This window comes from Echinops telfairi, unplaced genomic scaffold (genome assembly GCF_000313985.2).
Source record: "Echinops telfairi isolate 266 unplaced genomic scaffold, ASM31398v2 ScPeMD7_60;HRSCAF=208, whole genome shotgun sequence".
NCBI lineage: Eukaryota > Metazoa > Chordata > Mammalia > Afrosoricida > Tenrecidae > Echinops > Echinops telfairi.
In genome coordinates, this window is record NW_022103958.1 from 42,916,680 (window position 1) to 42,932,133 (window position 15,454).

Below are 15,454 nucleotides of genomic sequence, written 5' to 3' on the forward strand. Positions count from 1 at the left end.
CTTGTATTATATATTTAACTGTATATGATTTAATAGTTCATTCCTTGTTATATATCTAATTATCTTTATAAATAAATATATTAAATTATCATCAATTTGGTTTTATCTCTCTAGAGAACCCTGTCTAACACAGCCCCTAATTAAAAAAGTTCTCTAGAGAGTTAAAAGGAATAAACTCTGGATTATAATTTTTATAATTTCCTATTATCAATAGATACATGGTATAATGGAAAATGTCAATAAAACTGAACCACCAATGCCTACCTCCTCCCTAGTGAGCAGTATATTAACTAGTGGTCCTGGCTTTCCCAGTTGTTAACTGTTTTTTAGTAAAGCAGCCCATACGAATTCTACGGCTTGCTACTTTCAGAGCAGGAGCATATTCCACATGTATCTGACAAGTAGTTTTTAAGGTAGTACTGAGATTACTTTGTAAAAAAATGTAAACAAACTACCCCGTTCTTGGAGTCACCAACCGACCCACTAAAAAATTGAGGTTCAACTTTGTGTGCCCAAATCCTTGTGGCTAAAGAGAATGTATAACATTCACCACTTGCATTAATGGATCTTTGGATTCACTAACTGAAGTAATTGGATTCACTAGTTGAAGTAGTTGAAAAATTTCTAAGTAATCTTTTCTTAAGAGACCATTCTGTGTGTGCTCTGATTTCCCAATGTGGATACATGAAATTAAAAGCCAGAAATAGCATTTAGAGCATAAAAGGGAGAAACACTATTTTTCCTTGGCTTTGTCAATAAATCAATGCTATAAATTCTGACCCCCCGTGCTTATAAAATTACTGTCTCCTAAAAGTAATATAGCTAGTTAATAGACTTCATATACTTTAAGTAGTAAAAATTTAATGTTGCAAAGTGTTTTGAGCAAAAGTGTGAATTGTTTTCTAGGAAAATACATTATTTGCTGGCTGGGAATCCAGTCCTCCTTTATATTTCTATAATAATCGTTTTTGTTTCTTTCAGAGAAAGCTCGGGCAGAAGCTGGGTCAGCAAGAATGTCACTCCTTATATTGGTGTCCATTTTCTTATCTGCAGCTTTTGTTATGTTTCTGGTATATAAAAATTTCCCTCAGCTTAATGAGTAAGTATATGTTGACAGAAACTGAACATTCCTAAACATTTGTGGAGATGAAAGTGAATTAAAAATTAACCATATTTTAAGCAGCAGAGCTGTCATGGTGATTGTATCAGCCTCTTATAGCTGATAGTAACTCCATATCAATACTGTTATTAAATACTTAAAAAAATACTTTCTAAATATGCTTTTTGTTTTTAAGGTTTATCTAGCATTCATTTTTTAGTTAAAGCCTCATCTTTCAAATGGCTTTCAGTTTGTTTGCTTTTTTTTTGCCTAATCACAGTACATTTTTATATTGTGACCCTACACTTATTCCAGCCCACTTTCTTTTTCTTTTACTCTTTGCTTACTGTACATACATATGCGTACAAAACTACGTTTGTGTTTCGTTAAGCATTCCTTACCTTATTTTAGGTGATAATTTTTTTTATTTTCTAGACTATGTTCTGTCTCACACAGCATTCTTCACTATTCAGCTTGGCTCTATAATTCATTGCAGTGGCCATACAGAACTTATAAGCAATGCTCACAATTATGAGGTTTACTATGGAAGTTAGCAGGTTATAATTTAGGTGAGGAATGCTCAGAATACTGTTGTTCAGTCAGACCACATTTCAGAGTTTTTTCAGGCTGCTAATAAATGCCCAAAATGCATGCCAATCTGCTGTAAGCCTCTTTCCGAAGGTACTCTGCTCTAGCTCTGTGGCTCAATGTACCCAGCTCCCCAAATTAAGTGCCCAAGGGGTCCCCCATGCAGCCAGCCAGCCTCTTGCAAAGGTACTCAGCTTATTTGCTCTATGGGCTGACAGGTCTACCACTTTGTCTAGCACTCTGGCTCCTGGTTCTGCTACTGCTCCTCTGCCACTGCTTGTGTCATAGTTGCCTCCTATATTAAGGGGGTTCAGTGTGCAGGGACCTTGGGGTCCACAGGATACACTCCACTGCTGACTCTTACTGGTAGTGAGAATACCCCCTCCACCTCCAGGCTGGCTTCTGAGGTAGCTCATGTCATACCCAGCAGGATGGCAATCACAGTTAATCCTGTTAACAGTTACAGCCAGATTCGATCAGTGCCTCCCCCCCTTCTCTTACCTATACCCATCAGGAATAGGTCGTTTGGCAGGAGTTGCAGAAACTGTGGCTAGAAGATCTATCTTAAAATAATTCTCTATCCTGTATTTTAAATTGCTAGTAGTTTATTAACACCAATTCTTTAAAAAAATTTTTTTTTTTACTTAATTCAAGGATCGTTTGTTGGCCTTTAGGAGTGTTTTCTAGTCCAATCTGTTGGGGCACCACACCCTGGCCCCAAAGTTCACCTTCAGCATTCCCTGGGGACCTCGCTGCTCTGTTCCCTTGCTGTTCTGTTGCATCCCCTTAGTGTTTTGCCTCGGTGTGGTGGGATCAGATCAGGTGCATTTCCCACACTGTGTCTCTGGTGTTGTCCCCTGTAGGGCTGTGGGTCAGTGAGGGGCGTCATGTGGTCCTCTCTGTGGACTGGCTGCTCTAATTGGGATCTTCGTCCTCAAGTCCTGGTGGGCCAGGATGTGCTCCACTCTCTCCTCCTCCCCCTTGATCTGTACCCGTGTCCTCCGATCAGATATGTCCCTCTCCCACAGCTGAAGATTCAATGCCGTCCTTTGAAGTAAATTCTTCTGGGGGGAGGGGCAGGTGTCCACTTAGTATTTGGGACTGGGGCCAGACCCCTATTAACACCAATTCTATGTAACATATTATTATAAAGCTTTAATACTGTTTATTTTTCTCTCTGGATTTATGTCTATATATGTGTGTGTGAGTATATATGCAGGTATACATTTACTCCTTTAGTTTTTCAGTTGTACAAATTAGGAAAGCCAGTTTTCGTTTACCACCTATTTTATAGAACTTAGAAAGAAGTGTTCTCTTATTTCTCAACAGGGTAAGTTAAATATTTTCATGTAAACATACAGGCATAATATACATTGTAGGGTCTGAAATTTATTTGGCCTATCACCTCCTTTTCAGGAAAAAATTACTCAGCACCCCCCTGACAAAACTTTTGTACTACAGCTCATAATCAAAGATCAAGTGTAGGGATCTCCTTCTTGCAGGCTCTCCTTCCCCCAGGGGGTGGTGTTGGTACTTTGGGAAATACTGGTATGTGTGCATGTGTGTGTTTATTTAAAGCTTTGTAAGCAAGTGGTTATTTCCAAAAATGGCACCAAGAAATAAAGAGAATTGATCGAGCAAAGTGTTCAAGGTTTTTTTTCTTTTTTGGTGTGTGTGTGTGTGTGTGTGTGTATGAACTTAGAAGTGGAATATTACCAAAATAGTATAAATTGTGAATTCATTAAAAATATTTACTTCATTTTAGTTGAAATTGCTATTGACTATCTTAACATGAGGATTATCCAAATGATGTTTAAATATACTAACTTAAGTGATGCATTGCTTAGATTTGATGTAAAATTTAAACCGTTATTGGAATAAATTCTTTTAGTGTGAGTATTATATTACTTTCATTTGTCAGGCAAATGCCTCATGAAATTTCTTATTAAAATATTTTAAAACATAACCTACGTAAACTTTTTAACAATATTGGGAATTTAAAGTTAATATATTACTGTGAAAATATCAAATCATTTTGGATAAAACTATGTTTTAGACTTATACTTTGATATTAATTATGCTGGAAAAATTCTGTTTAAAGCTTTTTCATTTTAATTTTCTTTAGAGAAGAAAGAGTGACTATGAAGGTTCCAAGAGACATGGATGATGCCAAGGCCCTAGGAAAAGTTTTATCAAAATATAAGGACGCCTTTTATGTACAAGTACTTGTAGCTTACTTTGCTACATATATTTTGTATCCTTTTAATTTTAAAAGATTTTCTAGTTTTGTTCAAGAAAAAGATTTTAAAGGTCTGCTGTTTGGTGTTATATAATGTAACCTTTCCTTTTAAAATTTGATAATAATAGAGAGCAAGATTAAAAATAATATCAAACAAATGGGGAAAGTACTCCCTATAAACATATCTACTTAACTCAATTACCTTATCTTTATTACCCATTTTTGGGTGTATTCTGCTTATTTTACTGATAAATATTTCTTTTCTCTAGCCTCTTTAAAACAGATATTATATCCATGCCATAATTTTACAGTATATTTTGTTATTTTTAGAGTTGATATGTTTTTTCATTTCTTTGCTTTTATAAATACTGTGTTACAAATCTCTGGATTCATATAATATTTTTCTTCAATTGGAAGTATTCTTATGACAAGAATTAATGGCTGAAAGACCATGAATATTTTTAATAATTCTTAGTATATATTTCTTTGGTTTACATTAAGTACAATTTAATATGCACTTAATAAAGGAAAGTAGTTTTATTTTTTCTGCATAATTTCAAATGACATATGCTCTTAATTATTAACCTTCTAATCTGTGAGATAGTTTTAATTGTCATTTTGATTTTTAAGCTTTTATTCTAATTCTACCTTATTTTACAAGTCTTGGTTAATAGGACATCACCTCTTCATATAATGCAGATAAACATACTTTCAAAACCAGCTTGTACTTAGAAAAGAAATTAGTACTTTGTTAATCCTCAGTAATCATGCTTCCTTTTAATTATTGAACTTTGTTTGCTTTGTTGAGCTTTTGGACTAAAATTCTTCTATAAAATTTAATAGTATATCTTTTTGGATTTGAGTTGGAATACAAGGGGACTTCAAAAAGGTTTTGAAAAAACAATTAAAAAGTGGTAGAATATCTTTTTACATATACACACATGTAAAAAAACCCATTGCCATTGAAGTGGCATACGATTTGATGCATAGCGATATCCTATTTCCACAAAATTCTGTGTGTGTGTGTGTGTATGTACACGCACATATGTGTGTGCAGTTCTTACATAATATTTTGAGTATGTATAGTTAAAAAACAAAAATTTTGTGATAGTTATATTTACAAAAGCTTTTGTTGTTAATGTAAACAATTCCAGCAAATTAAAGTATGTTTTTTAATATAGGAAATGTGCCTTATGTAGGGACTTTTTTATTATCTTCTCAATTTTTTAGATAAAAACATTTGTGGGGGGGGGAATTTTTTTAATTGAAATAAAAAGCATTTGTGGGAAAATTTAAAGAATTAATTTTTTTGATAAATCATTTGGGGCAGCTGTTTAAAACTGATTTCTTTATATATAAAATATTGTAGGAAATCCATAGCTCCTAATTTTTTTTTTTTTTAAGGTTTGAAAAGTGTGAGTTTATTGGAGACTTTGAGCCTTTGGAAAAGCAATCCAAAGGACCCTTAGCTAGTCTAAGTGGCTGACAACTCCTATTTTTTCCATTAGCTCCAATTGTCTATCAGTGAAAAGTTAGGTTTGCAAATTATTTTACCTTTATATGCTTTAACCATAAATTGAAATAACCCCCTCTTTGTTTGACTTTTATAAGATTTTTGTAAACATTTTATGAGAAGTACAATTTGGATGTATTTAAGAAAGTCATATTTTTTCAGGGCCTTACTTTATTCCCGCCACAATGAAGCTTTCTCTTTCCATAAAGATATATAGTCTTGGAAATCCAAAGAGGGCAGTTCTACTTTGTCCTTCCTGTAGGGTTGTCGGAATTGACAAGACGGCAGTAGATTTGATTGTTGCTGTTTTTTATCCCTCCGACGTTGGCAGGAGAATGACAGAGGGATAAATGAGATGGCCCCTCATGGCCAACTAGCCAGTTAGCCTAAGTGAATTCTGGCCATTCCTGAGGTCCTAAGTGTGGTAGCCTGGTTGGCTTGGAAACCCGTTTTAGGGTTGCGTGAGTTGGAATTGACTGGATGGCTGAGTTTGTTTTCTCTATAGGTTTTAGTTGTCTTAATATACCACCCTTAGGAAAAGTATAACCAGTCCTGCCGTCGGGTTGAGTCTGAGTCATAGCAACCCTACAAGGCAGAGTAGAAGTGCTCCTTTTGGTTTCCGAGGCTATAAATCTTTATGAGAATAGAAAGCCGCATCTTTCCCCCTCAGAATGGCTGATGGGTTCAGACTGTTGACTTTCCAGTTAGCAGCCCAATACTTACGTAATCAATTATACAGCCACGGAATGAGTATATTAAATAAATTATTGGTTAATAAATATCAATTCAGGCTTTATTGCACATTGTTACCGTTTAATAATTATGTAATATTGTTCATATCACATTTTTTATTTTTTAATGATTGTTAAAATATTCTTATACTTTTGTTTTATTTACATTTTTGAATCCAAGTCTGAATGCTAAAAAGGAGATTTTAAGTTCAATGAACAAAAGGTAAAAGACTATTTAGGACAACGATTTTCAGCTAGAATAATGGAGGAAGGGTGGGTAAAAATATGTCTCTGTCATGCTGGCCAGAGCAGGTCTGCAGCAGAGCTTTATAAGCCACATATGGTTAGTAAGTGACCATTAGTCCACTTTAGTTGGATGTGTAGGGTGTGAGGGATACAGATAAAACAAGACTCATCAGGTGTTAATTGTTGAAGTATTCGCTCTACTTTCATATGTGAAATATTCCATAATAGATATTTTAAAATCCCAGAAATGTAAATCCCCCTTTTAAAATGAAGGCATCTAGCAGACATCTAGACTGTTTGAAACTGGTATTTGATTAGAGAAGTTGAGTCAGAGGTAGAGAATTAGGAATTACCAGTATATGTGACTGAAATCTGAAACCACAGAAATTACCACATTTATCAAAGGGGGTGGAAGAATATGTAACACAGTGTTAGAGAAAACCTAATTTTGAGGGATTGGGAGCAAGAGAGGAGAGCACAAATAGAGTCCACTACAGCCTAAGTTTCATGCGAGGGATGTTTAATCCAATGCAGGGTTTCAGGAGAGTGGTGGGGAGTGTAAGCTAATTAGAAGGGGACAAGGAGAGAATCTCTTGTGAGGTCAGCGAGATATAGTAGTTGAATAGGATACCTGGTTGAGGAAAGCCTAATAATTATTCTAGTTTTGACATCCAGAGTGATTTTGTAGAGGAAGAGTCCTGTGAAAGAGCAAGAAGTTAGAGGTGAAAGACCCCAAGAGAAAGGAGGAGGAGATTGAAAGAACAGGAGTAAATTGGGACAGGGGTGGGGTGGGGGTATTAATGGGTAAAGCTAGGAGTAAGGAGAGATGAGAAATGTACTTCGTCTAACTCGTAAGTACATCAGACATCAAGAAGTCTTAACTGGGAACTAGGGAAAAGAAGAAAGCTTAATTTTGCTTAAAAATCAGGTTTGTGATTTTTACTGAAATTTTTAAACTTTTTATGAAATGAGGTAAATTTTACTTTAAATTAGAAACAATGATATCTTACATGTATTTAGATTTTTCCAGGGCTCCTGTATTGGGAAAGCCTGTTATTTAAGAGATTAATGAAGAGCTTTGTTCTGTGTATGTTCCCCATCCCTTTGTGGCATATGCTGCATTTTTGTCTTGATTTTTTCCCCAAAGCACACTCTTTCCCTTGGATTGAATTTATGATAGTGCTAGTAAATGGTTAACCCTGGTGGTGTAGTGGTTACGCATTGCGCTGTAATCTGCAAGGTTGGCAGTTTGAAACCACCAGCTGCTCCTGGGGAGAAAGATGGGACTTTCTACTCCTATAAACAGTGAAACTGAAACGAGGTAGTTCTACCTTGTCCTGTAGGGCTGCTCAGTGTCAGCATTGACTCCATGGCAGTGAATTTGGTTTGGTGACTAATAGTTAACTTAGAGTAAGAAGCATTACAGCTAAGAAATTCACGAGTTCATATAATTTTTAAACTTGTATGTAATTTTTATTTTTTAATACTGAAATTTGAATATAGTCAATAATATTAACATGGTATTTCTGTATTGATATTTTTCCCTGAAATAATAGGATTTGTATTTCCTTTTAGAAAATTCCATTTAATTTGTTTAAATCCTTAACTTAGAGACTTAACAGCTTACAAACATTTGCCATTCCAGGCTCTATATTTCTCAGTATCCTGTCAGGGTTTCTTTACCCCTTTCCACTAGCCTTATTTCTTGTTTGTCTGGTAAGTATATAAAATAAATTTGGTGGAGCCTGGGGTAAAAGGGACCTGATGTCATGGAGTTCAGGAAGGAAAAAAATGTTTTGAAATTCATTGTAGTAGCAATTGTACAATACTGTTTGATGAGATTGAACTACGGAATGATATATCCATATTAACTCCCAATAAAATGGTTTTGAAAAAATAATAAAATACAATTGGAAGAAAATAGCTTTAAATGGAATGATAATTATCTTAGTCTCAGTTTTATGCTAGCACACTCAAATTTAATGTTAGATCAGTCTTCAGAGAAGTGTGTGTGTGTGTGTGTGTGTGTGTGTGTGTGTGTGTGTGTGTGTTCTGTAGAGCCCTGCAATACTTTCTTTAGCTATTGTAGACTTGTTGCTGGGGCAGCAAAGGCGGGAGGGGAGGGTGGTGGTTCATACATAGTAATTAAAAATAAATTGGCTCTTGAAATTTTATTTTTAGACTAGAGGTCAACATAAAACTATTTAAGCATTAACTATCAGTCAGTCTCTAAGTTTAATCATGAGTGTCAGTTTGTTTCAGTTAATCAGTCTCTTCAGGATTTAGTCTGAGAAAGGACTGGATTCCTCTCTACATGGAGATGTCATTGCAGCGTATTCTCTCCATTCCCTACAAGAAGTAAACTCGTTGGGTGCTTGTTTAGGGGAACCTATCCGTGCATAATGTGGAAAAATCAAAACTATTGCTCGTTGTTTTTCAGTGTTCTGGACTGGGTGCCTCGTTCTGTTATATGCTCTCCTATTTAGTTGGGAGACCAGTTGTATACAAATACCTCACAGAGAAAGCAGTGAAATGGTCACAACAGGTAAATGTGTGTTTTAAAGTTATTTCACTTTACTCTTTGGCTGTCTGAGGGGTCAATGTAGGGCACCTACCTAAAACTCAGATTCTGGCTTTTAATAAATATATCTGTCAGGTAAATAAAATATTCATAACAATTTCCATATTTATAATGATGTTTTAATTGTTTAGTCATGGTAAGTTCATTCAGAACTGAAAATTCAAAGTGTCCATGTAAAGGAATCACATATTTGCATACTACCTCATGTTAGTACAGCATACTGACATAGTGCATCAGCTCCTTTAATGCATGTGGTCCATGGAAACCACATCATGCATGGGCCATACAAAATTATCAACTTAGAAATTAGCCGGCTGTGTTTGGTCAAACATTTAATTAACTCACCCTAATGTGATGGCAGGAACTGCTTCTCTGTGGTGAGAGGCGTGTGATGTTGGCTTTATATGGCCCATGAGCTGGTTGTTCCCCACCCGCATTAACGCAAGGTCTAGAATCTCAGATTTCTAGTTTTGCAATCTAGTTTTTCCCACTATACCACACAGCCACTGACTATTAAAATAGTGGCATATGTATGGTTTCTTTAGAATGACAATTTTCTTTTATGTGAGTACATTAGTCACTCAAAGGAAATATAAGCAATAATTTGTGCTTATATTTATAATCATCCAGATAATTAAAAATGATCTTTGAAACTTGTTATAGCAATTGTGAATTACTGTCTTTGTGATACATATACTGTGGACTATTCCCCACCCCGCCGCCTTTGGAACTGGCTTTGCTAATGTGCTACATGAGCCTTTTATGTTGCAGGAAACTTGGAGGCAACAAAAAGTTGGCTGCTTTGATGTGTATAACTTGTTTCTGGTTATCAAATATGTTTAATCTTGGCATTTCAGGTGTAAACTTTACTGGTCTCATCTCATTTTATATACAGTACCTCTAATGAGCATTTAATAAATCATTGTTTGGGTTTTTTTGGACTTAAGGGGATCTTTATTGATGCTGTCTCAGTCTCCACCAGGGATGGGGTGTCTCTGCCCCCCCAGGTGTTCCTAGACTTGCTATCTCAGACACAGGGAGCCTGCTCTCCTCTAAGCAAAGCTTGGGAAGCAGAAATCATTGTTTTTTAAGTACCTTTTATGATCATTTCTTTTGAATAAGCTTGATCATTTCTGTTGTATGAATTATCAGGTAAGGATTTGAAACAAAGTATATAATTTTCAAGATTGGCTTTATCTTGCTAATTACTTTCTCATGTTTTATGACAGGTTGAACGTCATAGAGAGCATCTCATTAACTACATTATTTTTTTGAGAATAACACCATTTTTGCCTAATTGGTTTATTAATATTACTTCTCCTGTGATAAATGTGCCGCTGAAAGTTTTTTTTATTGGCACTTTTCTAGGTAAGGCCTTTCATGTACTCTGTCAGAACTCACTGTGTACCACTGGCTGAAGGAGGGAGAATGTGCTATGCAGACATGCACGTACCATGGCAACTCAGTCTGGGTCACAGTGCTTGGCCTGTATGCATATGGGTTCAGAAGGATTAGATAATGTTGATTTAGGATATTTGTTTTACCTATGGAACTAGCACATTCACGTGGATATTATTGTAATTCTATAGAATTAAGTAGAACTTTTTAAACTCAGCATTCTCCTTTAGTGGAGGGAAAATCCTGGACACCTCTCCCTTACCCCCATCCCAATAGGGAATGAATAATTCAACAGACCTTCTCTCTTTTTTTTAACTTTTAATTGTGAATCATCATTTTTTTATTGAATGACTTCTCAAACCTCCCAGTGACTTGCACTGTACTCCCCACGCCCCTCTTTTTCCGTCTGCCTCTTGTTGCGTGTTATGCCCCCCTCGCCTACGCTGCAGAGCTCTGGTTGCAGAACGACTCTCACTTTGGGGGTGATTTTCCTATATTCAAGTGCTGAAATGCTGTCACTTTCATTAGAGGGTTTGTCTTATTTTTTATTTTATTGACGTCAACACTGTGAGGATTACTAAAAAAAGAATGGGTTATCTAAGATCAACCAAAAGTTTTGCTTTCAGGGAACTTCTTACACGTAATTGAAATTGAATTATTTTGGGAATTCTCATGGTTCTTAATAAGACTTTTTTCTTTCTGAAATCCGTTGATTTGTTTAGATACCAACAATATAAGCAGATCTTTCCTGTTTTGAGTATTCTCATAAATTAAAGCTTAAGTTCATACTTGGAAAATAGATATTTTTGAAAAAGAATAGTCAAAATCAATTATTGCTATTCATGGACAAGCTTAAAAATTATTTCATCGGCAATTTGGGCTTTTTAGAAATAATGTTTATATGGAGTCAGACAATAATTTGTGTCCCTGACTCCTTATTGTTCAAGTAAAATAGCTGGAGATTAAATTAATTTCAGATAGACAAAAATAACTTTTCCAATTACATTGATTTGGGGTTTTTTTGTTTGTTTGTTTATTAATTTATTGGGGCTCATACAATTCATCACAATACATAAATCAATTGTGTAAAGCACATCTGTACATTTGTTGCCCTCATTATTCCCAAACTTTGCTTTCCTCTTGGGTTCCCGGAATCAGCTCATTTTCCTTTTTTACCCTCCCCCTCCCTTCCTCCTCCCCTCTGATTTGGTTTTTAATGAAATGTGGTCATTCTGTGTGTACACGTGCATGACATGCTTTTCTTAAGTACTCCATTGTGGTATATCTAATGCCACATCATTTTTACTTAAGCATAGTTTTTTAAGAATAAGCAACAATATGCTAAACTACTATTGACTATGAAGTTTGTTTCCAGCATTTTTACATAATATTTTGATGCGCATCCATCAAAATAGATCATTATTGATATATGCACACTACTATTTGCTAAAGTTGAAATTGCTAAATTAGAGCACATCCCCCTTTTTAAAGACTATTGATATTTTAGGTATTTTCTAAAATACTGATATTTTCTTGTTTTTTAATTTATTATTATGAATTTTTTACATTCTTTATAAGGCTTTATGTTTTTTTAAGATTTTTAAAAAATTTCCAAAATGGAAAGAGCTCTGTTTTCATAGTAAGCTTATGTACATAAAATGAATGTGTACTAACAAGTGACCCTTCTCATGTTTTCATTTTTATTTCAGGTGTCGCCCCTCCCTCTTTTGTCGCTATCAAAGCAGGAACAACACTGTACCAGCTGACCACAGCAGGGGAAGCTGTGTCTTGGAACTCAGTATTCATTCTGATGGTTTTGGCAGTTCTGTCCATCCTGCCAGCCATTTTCCGCAAGAAACTGAAACAGAAATTTGAGTAAAAAATCATCTGGATTTTAGTTCTCTCACTATCATCACCATCATCTCAGGATTAGCAAGTGTTTCTACCATTTATATTTTAAAGTCACCCCTTAGGCAATTGAACCGAAGAATTTGTAAAAATAAATTTTTCTATCAGTTTATGGGACAAGAGGGAGAAAAGAGTAAAAACGGAAAGTAATAGACTATGGAAAATGCTATTAATAGTTACGTCGAATATCTTTTAAATTATATTTCCTGAACTAGCCTTATATACATACTCATTTGATTATTTAATAGTCCTTTTTTCTCTTATCTATATCCCTGAAATTAATGTAAAGAAACAAAAGATTCAGGATTCTTAAAATATATGTAGTTGTAGCTAAGATTCGTCTTTCAGAATATAAACTTTAAAGCTTAAAAGAGATTTTACATTTTTCTTCCTCTTTTTACCTTTGAGGTACTAGATTTATTGAGAGCTTGTATGTTGGTAAACCACTGGATATGCAAAGGATTTCAAGTTATGTCTATTTTGTCAGTTGGGGGTTATTTCTCTTTTAAGGACCTTAACATGGATTAGTTTATTTATAGTTCAGACTATTTTCCTCCTATTATTTGGAATTCACACTATTCCACTGTGCATATAGAGTGGAGATGATATAACTATTATATTTGGTGTTGATAATTTATATTCAGATAATATTTTGTTATACAGTGCTCCTTTAATATCGCAGAAGGGGATCTAAAAAGCATTAGTTTTATGTGTTAGGTTAATTCCACTACTTTTTATTTTGAAACAGGAACTTATAGGTAACACAGTTCTCTTAAGTGGTTAAATATAATTGCTGGTCCAATGACAGTAAAAGTTACCTCATTTATTTATTAGTGGTTATTAAGGTATGTATTAATGTAATTGTTTTTATGCATGATATCCCTAAAAGAAAACATGACTTAATTTCTCTTGATGCTTTTTTGTTTAGGGCTTCCCAATTTAGTGTGTTTACTCTTTCTAATTCACAGGTAGAATTAACTTCTTATATGATAACTAATATATTTAAATAGTCTTAGGAAAAAACTTTATAACTTTTATTGTTTCATGGTTTTGCCCTTGATTCTAGGGCATCACCAATCTAAACTCTGTCCACTTTACCTTCACTGAAGCCTGTTAGTATGTTGAAAAGTACTTTGCCTGTGGGAAAAAGCCTTGTATGTTTTTATTGTGAGACATATGATCATCCTCAAAGCCGGTTTCTATGATATAATGTGGATTAATTCATTATTTTTTCTATCACAGTATTAACAAAATGGTTCTATTGTAAATACAAAGAAAATATATTGATTAATATACTATTCTTATGTCACTTGGTCTTTGGTGTGAAATTATTTCTAGCAAGGCTTCCTTCCTTTTTTCTTGACCAGAGACTGAGTGGCAAAGCTTTTGTTATTTTTGCAAATGGACCTAAGACATAACTCTTTTTGGACAAAATTCACTAAATATTGCCATGTACGAATTTTATCAGACTTTCAAAAATACAAGCTTGAACTCAGAGAAACATCCTAAGTATCCGATGCTGTGCACACTGTGCCTGCTCTCTGTTCAGTGTTCTCCCAGTCCTTTCTGAAGACCGCCGTTTCTGTCCCACTCCAGCCCCACGTTAGAAAGCTGTAGCTGCTGCTCTGAGGGACATTTCCCTCTCCCCTAAGTGAGTACCCCGTCTTTTTAGACTCATCATCAGTGACTGTAAAAACAAACAACAGGCTGTACCCATAATGTAACTAGTAGCCTGCATATAATGTTTTACAGTCTTGGCCTGGAGCCAAATGCAAATTTAAACTTTAGTTTGGAAATTACATAAAAATAACATCCAGCAATCAAGCTTGTTTGTACAGGGGTCCTTGAAAATTTGTAGAAGAATTACATTATCTTTGAATTCCACTTTTCCATGTACTTTCTGAAGTCCCCACGTGTGGGAGTGCGGTGAACAAGCTAGTTGGAAAGCTTGAAGCAAAAGAAAGCAGCTGTAGCCTCCTTAGTCACTGGCCTGTCTATGGAGCACCGCTGCTCCATGAAATATGAAATTTAACGGTTGTGCTGGAAAAAGTAAAAGGTGTAGTATTTGGGATTTGTTTCATATATATATGTATTTTTAACAAATCCTCGTTATTTTATTTTTAGATAGATCTTTCATCTCTAACATTTTATAATTAAACACATTTCCACCAAGGTAAATTGGCATAACATATTCCTTAGACAGTATTCTATATTCTACTTTGTTGAGTAGCAACTTGTCTTAAAATCTTGTCAGCAGATAACTATTTGTCTTTCCTTATACAAAACAAAGAGGTGTAGAAAAGGAAAGACACAAGAAAATAATTAGTCCAAAGGACTAACAGACAATGTGAACCCTGGATTCCATGACTTTGAGATCAGAAGAATTGGATGGTGCCCTGCTTCCGCTTCTGACCTCTCTGAAAGGTATCACAATCAGCAGTCCTGGATAGGGTAGTAGAAAAACATGGACAAAACTCATAGTAAGAGGTCATACATGTATTTTTAAAAGACATTTTCTTGAATTAAAATATATTCTATGGAAATTGCTTTTTGTTTTGATTGAATTTTTTAATTTTCTGGCAAATATATGTGGCAAAACATTGTTTCTACATGTCCCATTTAAGGACATTGATTATATTCTAGTTATACAACTATTCTCACTGAACTTTTCTGAGTTGTAGCTCTCTCACTATCATTAATCCACTACCCTAAGATTTAAGTTGCTGCTGTCAGTTTGATCACATTTAAAAAACAAACCACCAGACTTCCATTGAGCAGACTCCAAGTCAGCAGCTGTGTAGAGCAGAGTAGAGCTGCGTTTCCAAACCAGGAAATCTTACTGGGAAGAAAACTTCCCTTTATCCCATGTGAACAACCAATGTGGTTTCAGAATAATGACCTGGCAGTTAACAGCCCAACTTTTTTAGTAATTAGCCCTAAAACACTGAGCGCGACGTTCTCATACCATTTAATTAAAATGTGTGGTACCAAAATTATAAAACTTTTTTTTGAATCATTTTATTAGGGGCTCATACAACTCTTATCACAATCCATACATACATCAACTGTGTAAAGCACATTTGTACATTCTTCTCAAAACATTTCCTCTCCACTTAAGCCCCTGGCATTAGGTCCTCATTTTTCCCCTCCC

The 15,454-nt window shown here is 35.0% G+C and overlaps 1 protein-coding gene across 1 annotated transcript in view; it reads left to right on the forward strand.

The window, feature by feature from the left end:
- The window catches only part of TMEM41B (transmembrane protein 41B), a 22,545-nt gene extending 8,933 nt beyond the window's left edge, over positions 1 to 13,612 (forward strand). Inside the window, exons 3-8 of the mRNA XM_004711545.3 lie at positions 982 to 1,099; positions 3,813 to 3,941; positions 8,039 to 8,132; positions 8,857 to 8,961; positions 10,227 to 10,365; positions 12,105 to 13,612. Coding sequence (XP_004711602.1) covers positions 982 to 1,099; positions 3,813 to 3,941; positions 8,039 to 8,132; positions 8,857 to 8,961; positions 10,227 to 10,365; positions 12,105 to 12,274 — 755 coding nt within the window. The 3' untranslated portion in view covers positions 12,275 to 13,612. The remainder of the gene's footprint in view (positions 1 to 981; positions 1,100 to 3,812; positions 3,942 to 8,038; positions 8,133 to 8,856; positions 8,962 to 10,226; positions 10,366 to 12,104) is intronic.
- The last annotated feature ends 1,842 nt before the right edge of the window (positions 13,613 to 15,454 follow it).